This window comes from Aquila chrysaetos, chromosome 13 (genome assembly GCF_900496995.4).
Source record: "Aquila chrysaetos chrysaetos chromosome 13, bAquChr1.4, whole genome shotgun sequence".
Classification (NCBI taxonomy): domain Eukaryota; kingdom Metazoa; phylum Chordata; class Aves; order Accipitriformes; family Accipitridae; genus Aquila; species Aquila chrysaetos.
This window is the reverse complement of record NC_044016.1, coordinates 38203296-38210425: the sequence shown is the minus strand read 5'-3', so window position 1 is coordinate 38210425 and position 7130 is coordinate 38203296. Positions and strand designations below refer to the sequence as shown.

Sequence of the window (7130 nt, the reverse complement as noted above, 5' to 3'; positions counted from 1 at the left end):
GTGTGCCTGCGGCACGGCACGCGCCGGAGCCCGCATCTCCCTGCTCCCGAAAATCCCGTTTCCCTACACTTCCAAAGTCTTTCAGACTCATTCCTAAATGCTTCCTGTACTGCAGTGGGAGAAAATGAACCTGGATGGAGGGATGGATGGGAAGTATGAAGGAATATGCTAGAGCCATTGGTTACATCTAAATTCTGCAAATTGTTTGCTATTTCTCCCACGGTCTGTGGAAGACAACACAGCAGAAGATGCCAGCCAGGGCGAGAAATGGGGGGAATCGTTTGCCCCTGAAAAAGCGAACTCTCCCCGCAGCCTTGGGGCTTGGCAATGGCACTTCTGCAAAGGTCGGAAGGTGCTTTTGGGAGCCATGAGCTGCCCAGCCTGTGGGTCCCTCACCAGCACGCTCCTTGCAGCTCATCAGGGATGCCGATGGCGTGGTGCTGGCGAGGAGGAAGGCAGGTACCAGGGCAGGGGGAGTCAAAGTGACCAGAAGTGACCGGGATGGGAATGGAAAGGGGAGGGCGAGCTTTGGATGAGCAGCGGTGAGTCAATGGGAACCAAGGGACCAGGGAGATGACCACGGGCCACGGAAAGGAGAGGTGGTTCCAAGGGGTGACTCAGTGGGACCAGCTGGTGAGTCAATGGGAAAGGAGGGAGCTAATGGGCTGATGGGCAGCAGGTGTCTGTCGGGCTTAAAAAGAAGCAGGAGGAGCCCCTAGGACTGAACCAGCTCTGCTCAGGCTGCTCTTCTTGGAGGGACTGGAGGACCTCTAGAGAATGCTGTCTGCAGGTACTGATGCAGCTGATAACAGGCAGGAACGTGCTGCTCAGCACACACACATGGCATTTTTTTGCTGGTGCAGGTCTTGCCTCACCTTCTAATTGAGGTGCTGTTATGCCCTGGGCGCTGCTGCTGCGTGTGCCTGGCACCTGGGGCTTACTCATATGTGCAGTATGTTCTCACGGGAGGCACAGCCATTTGCTGCGGCCCAAGCTGAGCTAAGCTAGAAAGGGAATCCAAAGGGGATTTTATGCCTAATTTTGTGGCAGGTACCAAAAAGGCTCCTGTTTTGCTGTGTCACAGAGCAAGGAAGATGTTCCCTGTTTGGAGCAATGCCTGGTTTGCAGCTCCTTGCTCTGTGCAACTCAGAGCATCCTGCAAATGGCCCTGACCTCTGCAAACTGCAGTGTTAGCTTGTGTCCTGGCTCCGAGGGTTACCCTGGGGGGGGTGCAAGCCCTTGCCTTTGCAAACTGCCCCCCGCTCAGCCTCTGAGCCAGCTCCAGGGCTCAGCCCTGCCAAGGAACTGGCTGTGGGGCTGGGGCTCTGCCAGATCTGGCTGGGCACAGGCTCCCCTCTGCCGCTGGCTCCTCTGCTGCTGCGGTACTGGGGATACTGGTGGCGTAAAGAGGGGTAGGTAGAAAAGGGGGGGGGGGACTGGCTGGCTTGCTGTGTGTTGGGGGGGGTCTTAGGCTGTTTTCCCTCTTGTTTTGCAGCTGGTTTGGGTGTAGGGGCAGAGGCTCTGGTAGCCCTGTCAGTGTGGGGGGAGCAGTAAATAGGGGTCACCTTGGGGTCCCCTTCAGAGCCAGGGTGCCGAGGGTCTGGGAGTGAATGCTTGGTGAGGGGGAAGCTGGAAAAACTTTCTGGAAAAGGTACCCATGCTCAGGAGTTCCCCCCAACCATGGGTACCTGTGGGAAGTAGCCTTGCTTTCTTCCAGCCCACAAAACAGCTTCGGGGGGGGTCTGGGGCCACCCTCTGCATGGAGCTGTGATGGGGGCTCAGGGCTTCCCAGGAAAGCACTACTGCTGGGACTCAGCTGAGCTCATTAAACCTGTATGAGCCCCCTGTGGCAGACCAGTTAAACCCATTTAAGGAAGGGTTAAGCCAGTTTAGTGTGATTTGGTAGTCTATTGATGTGAAGGTTAATCTGGTATAAGTGCATCAACATTGGGGATTTGGACCAATTTAACCAGTCTGTCTCCCTGTTTTGTCCGTATGACTTAACGAAGGGTCCAGCCTGTGCTCCCCTTCATCTCGGGCTGCAGAGAGCCACTGAAAGAGGGAGAAAATAAACTGGGGACTGAAGGGAAGAGCCACATGCAGGCTGAATCTGAAACTGTGCTATTTATAGACATCCCTGCTCAGCTGGCCTAAATACCACATAGGTCCCTGTGCCTGGCTGGCTGGGGGGAGCAGCAGGGTGGGCAGTGGGTGGGTGAAGCAGCTGGGTCCCGCCAGCCTGTTGCACCTTGATGGGATGATTTGTGGGGCCAGGCTCAGCCTGACCTGAGTCAGAGCAGAGGATGCTTCTTCCTCATCCCCAGCTCCTCATTAACGTGCTGCCCCAGGGCTTTCCCACGAGCATCACCCAGCCCGGCTGGTGAGATGTCAAGTACTGGGAATGGGTGTTTGTTTATTTTTTTGCTGTCATCTCTAAAGGGCTGTAATCACAATTAGGGCATCCGCGAGGCACGGGGCAGAGACGCACCTTCTTGCCAGGGTGCAGTGTCCAGGAGAAGAGGAGAAAGGAGGGAGGAAAGGTGAAAGCGCCTGGCTGGGGTAGGTGACCCCTCCGTAACCCGGTCCCTGTGCCATACCCTGCCCACGCAGAGTCCCTGCGGGGAGCACGGGTGGCAGGTTGAGCAGAGGCCACACCTGAGGGTTTCTCAATGCTTTACCTCCGTGCTGATGTTGCGTGTTTGCAGCTTAGTGGCTTCCCCTGACTTTGGGAGCCGGGGAGGGTCCTTAATGCTGGCGCTTGAGGCAGAAATTGAGAGAGGTGTTGAGCAGTGGGCTGCGGCAGCCTCTCGGCAAGCGTGGGAATGGAGGGATGCGAACGGGAGCTAATTGCATTAGGCAGTGCCCTGGTGAGCAACAGGCTCGGCTGCGTGTGTGCCAGCACCGCTGGGATGCGGGATCTGCCAAGCTGCGGAGCTGCTGGCGCTGAAGGAAAGGAGGGCTCCTGCGCAGCTCTGCGCCTGCCTTGTGACTGCGAAATGTATGCGCTTAATATAGGCCAAATGAAAACATTCTTCCTAAAATAGAAGACCTTCCCCAGCAAGAGCTGCGGCTCTGGCAGGAGCAGTCACAAGGTGCCTGCTGTGGCAGGGTGGGCTCTGGCAGGTGTGGTTGTGCAACGCCGCACATCCAGCCTGCGAGTGTGCAACCCGCCAGCTCCCAGCGATACCGGCCACCAAGGTCACCTCCCTCGGGCTCTGCTCCCGAAGCTGCCGTGCAGACTGCAGCTGCCCGGTGACCCTTCCCAAAACTGTGCCAGCTGGCTCCGAGGGTGCCAAGAATCCTGCTCCGGGAGAGGAGTTCATGGATGGGGCGAACGCCCACGGGGTTTGGATGGGATGTGGGGGCGGGTGGCCCCATCCCCGAGCCATGCAACACCATGGGTGAAGGTGCCGCTGTGTCTCGTAGGCTATGCAGGCGTGCCAGGGCAAGCGCTTGGGCTCAGGGCTGTGTCGGATGCTGCAGGGGCTGAAACGTGTTCCTGCTCGTGGTGCTGCTGGAGCTGAGGTTTGGGACGGGAGCGGGCTGGCAGGAGAAGGGGTGATCCCCATGTGCTGCAATGCAGGGGTGGCTCTGTGGGCTGCTGCCAGGCTTGGGGGGGACTGCACCCAGCTATGTGCTTATTGCCTGGCAAATATTGAATATTCCTCCTTTCCCGAGTGCTCCTGTGATGCCCAGCTAAGGCAGAGGGGCTGGTGCTCGGGGGGGTCTGCTGCCAAGGAAGGCTTTGGGGGCTCACAGCAGCCCTGCGTCTGCTCTGGTGCTCGGTTTGTGCTGCACTGCATCTTCTCCTGCTGGGATGCGAGTGCAGGAGCCTGCAAGATGCTAGCAGCTCCAAAGGGCAAAAAGCATTGCGCATCCCTTCCCTGATCCCACAGAGATTCCTGCTCAGAGGGTGCTGCACGTCCAAACCCCCTTTGGGGTTCTGACCCTTCCCCCTCGGTCACTCAGGACCTTCTCCACTGCTGGTGGTGACAGTGGCAGTGTTTAATCCAGCTTGACTGGACACAGCTGCCTGCTAGGAAAATGAGGCAGGCAGGGGTGAGAGTTCAGACCCAGGGCTTTCGCAGGTAAAAAGAGAAAAGCTAAAAATCCTTCTCTGTTAATCTCTCAGGCTGCACCACGGATCTCCACCCGGCGCTTTGCAAAAAGCAAAACTCTGCTGTTTCAGTCTGCAGGCTCACAAGGGTCTGGTTGGGAGAGGTGAATGCAACCACATTGCTCTGTATTTTGCCCCAGCATCTTATTAATGCTGTAGAGACACAGAAATATAGGCTCAGCTATTGAACTCTTGCACTTGTATGATCCAGGTAGTGATATAATCTGTCTCCCCGGAGCAGGTTCAGATTCATCTTACTCCAGTAACACACACAAGGGCTGGGTGCTGCTGCTGGGCAGTTAGTTGAGGGCAGCTTTGTTTTCTGCAGTGACAACCTGGGTCTTTAACACCTGATCCTTATGTGGCTCTAGACAGATCCAGGAAAACCGGAGACCACCTGAGCCAAATAAAGCTGTCACATCCCCTAAATCCACTTAACTCTTCCCAGAACCTTAAAATCTCCCAAGAAGGAGAGCTGTGGCCCCACAAATCAGTGCAGATGCATGTTTATGGTGTGTTCTGGGACAAGTGCTTTTTTAATTCACAAACCTCTTGCCCTGTGGATTGGCTGGGGCAAGGTGAAGATGACCTTGTGGTCATTCACTTGAAGCTGGGAATGAAATTGTTAGCCATGCAAAGAGGGAAATGTGAGGACAGCCTATGAAGAGGTGAGATAAGAGGCACAGAGTGGCCAGGGCATAGCTGAAGGTGTAGCAGGTTATGAATGGGGAGAAAGGATGTGGTTTTCTGTTTCCTTTGCTGATTGCTACAGAAAAAAAAAATATCTGAAAAATGGGCTTCCTGCAAGACAAAGATTGAGGGAATTCCCCTGGCTGCCAAGGCTCTGCCAAGTCCTCTGCTTCCAACAGGCTTGCTGCTGGGTATCAACAGCATAAATACTTTTTTTCAGCTGTTGTTCAGACTGTAGGAATTGGTTTCTATGAGTTTCTTGGGTGCTTTGCTTATGGGACCCTCCGTGGCATCACTAGGGGGAAACTGAGGCAGAGAGGAGCCCAAATCAGAGGAAATTGCTGGACCTTGAAGGAAGAGCTGAGCTCTTTCTGCAGCAGCTGGGCTGGACTAATGCTTGGGGGTCGTGGCTAGGAGTGCAAGGAGCAGATTTATTGCCTAGAAATGCCTTTGCTCATGCAAAGCAAAATAAACCCTTGTTTTCATGAGTATTAGGGCAAAGCAACAGTCTTGGCTCTGTGGCAAGAAAGGGATAGAGTTTCTAATGGACTTTAGTGGTATGCTATAACTTTGCTGCAGTCTGAAACAAACTGGGGGGGGGGGGGGGGGGAACAACCCCACAGTGCCAGGCTCCCTGTGTCCCAGGACTGGGGAAACTCAAACCCAGTGACGGCTCCCTGCTCTGCCCCTGCAGGCAATTAATGTCTGGGGAGAGCCGAGGTCGCTTAATGAAATGGGATGGAGGTAAACTTAGATTCCATGAAATAAAATAGCTTTTTATGGTGCAGGGACTTAGTACTGGGTGAAGTCAGAAGAAACACTGAAGTGGATTATAAATGGCACTGGTTAATCTTAAACTAACATCAACAGGAAGCCAGTGGCTCGGGTGGGAAATTCCAAAGCTCAAACAATATGTTTTGGGCCCATGTCAGAATAAAAAGCTCGTCTCTTATGAACATTTATGGGGAAATTCTGACCTGGAAACACTTGTTTTGCGTTAAAGCCCAGCATTAAGTAAACAAACTGCAACAGAGCTGGAGGCTTTGCATGCATGTGAAAGCTTTGAGAGTCTGTCAGATTCAGCTGATGTCCATGGGGTTCCTTGAAATACTTTGATTTTTGGTTGAGCTGTGTCCTAATGCCTTCAATGGTTTCTGGCAAATATTTTAGGAACTTGGTAGCAGCTTATGGGGCTATGGGAGAGCGTCAAGAAGTGGGCTGCAAAGGTGTGATGTTGTGGGCTGGGGGGCTCAGCAGCACCCAGATGGGTTGCTGCCTCCTCTGCAACAAGCTACCTTCTTTCCTCTGCAAGCACTGGTTTTGTGGCCTCATGTATCAGCTGATGTGTGTAACTTGGCTCCCAACACGGGTGCTTTGGCTTTCATGTGTGCTTTGTTGCAGTTGCTAAAGTAAGCCTTAGACTTCTCCCTTCCTTCCCTGCCTTAAGGTAGTTTCCTTTTATTAAGAGCCTTTTCATCTTTAGTATTAATAGAAAATTATGATTTCCTTACCTATATCTTAGCTTTGCCAACTGTGAAAGGCTTTCAAGTAGCTCTTGGACCTGACTTGGTTTGCTGGAAATATATATATTGCATTTGTATCTCCTCCCAATGAACTGAAGTGATAGTGGGACTGCAGCATGTGTAGGCAGCACTTTGCTTCCTTGGGCTGCACATCATTGCTTCTCTGATCTGATTAACCAAACAAATCTATCCAAAAGCCACTGGTTGGACTTGGTACCTTTGAAAGATTTGTTTTTCTTCCCAAATATCAGTTCCTGCTGGCAGTCAGGAACTTCCCAGTCCTGTGACCCAGGGCTGTGTGAGAAAGCCATGGGGAGAGGCAGGGAGCACAGCCCATGTGGCTCCATGCCAGGGCTGTTTCAAGCCATCCTCCAAATTAAGAGTGGCTTAAAAGCAATTCCTTCCTCTCCTTCCGCTGGGGTTCGGAGGAAAGAGAGAGGCCAGGGTGAGCTGAGGGGTTACACGTGCAGAGGTGCAGTGCGTAGTCTGAGCACGGTTAAATTACTGGGGTCATGCTTGCTGCCCGGTAAGGCAGACCCATGCCTGGTCTGCACAGAAATGATAAAACTGAGAAGCAGGAGGGGGTTTACGGTAGTGTTTTCAATAATGGCTTTGCAAAAAAAAAAAAAAGAGACCACCACCCCACCAGTGTGAAGCATCTGTTTGTAAGTGGAGGGCAGTATCTCATTCTTGAGTGTGGGGGGAAATCCTGGATGAACATATTTTCCCCAGCAATGAGCTGCATAGCCACAGCACTGTGCTGGAGGCTTCCCAGCAGCTGGAAGGACGAGATTCCTGTG

The 7130-nt window shown here is 53.3% G+C and overlaps 1 protein-coding gene across 8 annotated transcripts in view; it reads left to right on the top strand.

Annotated features, from left to right (window-relative positions):
• Positions 1-40: 40 nt before the first annotated feature.
• PEBP4 (phosphatidylethanolamine binding protein 4) overlaps positions 41-7130 on the top strand; it is an 80590-nt gene continuing 73500 nt past the window's right edge. For 2 of the 8 annotated variants that reach the window (XM_030035381.2, XM_030035382.1), the window contains exons 1-2: positions 1291-1412; positions 2458-2559. Coding sequence is in view for 4 of the 8 variants with exons in the window: in XM_030035380.1 (XP_029891240.1) it covers positions 3430-3525 (96 nt within the window). In the remaining 4 variants the exon portion in view is untranslated. The other 6 variants (XM_030035380.1, XM_030035376.1, XM_030035379.2 and 3 more) reach the window with 5 other exon arrangements.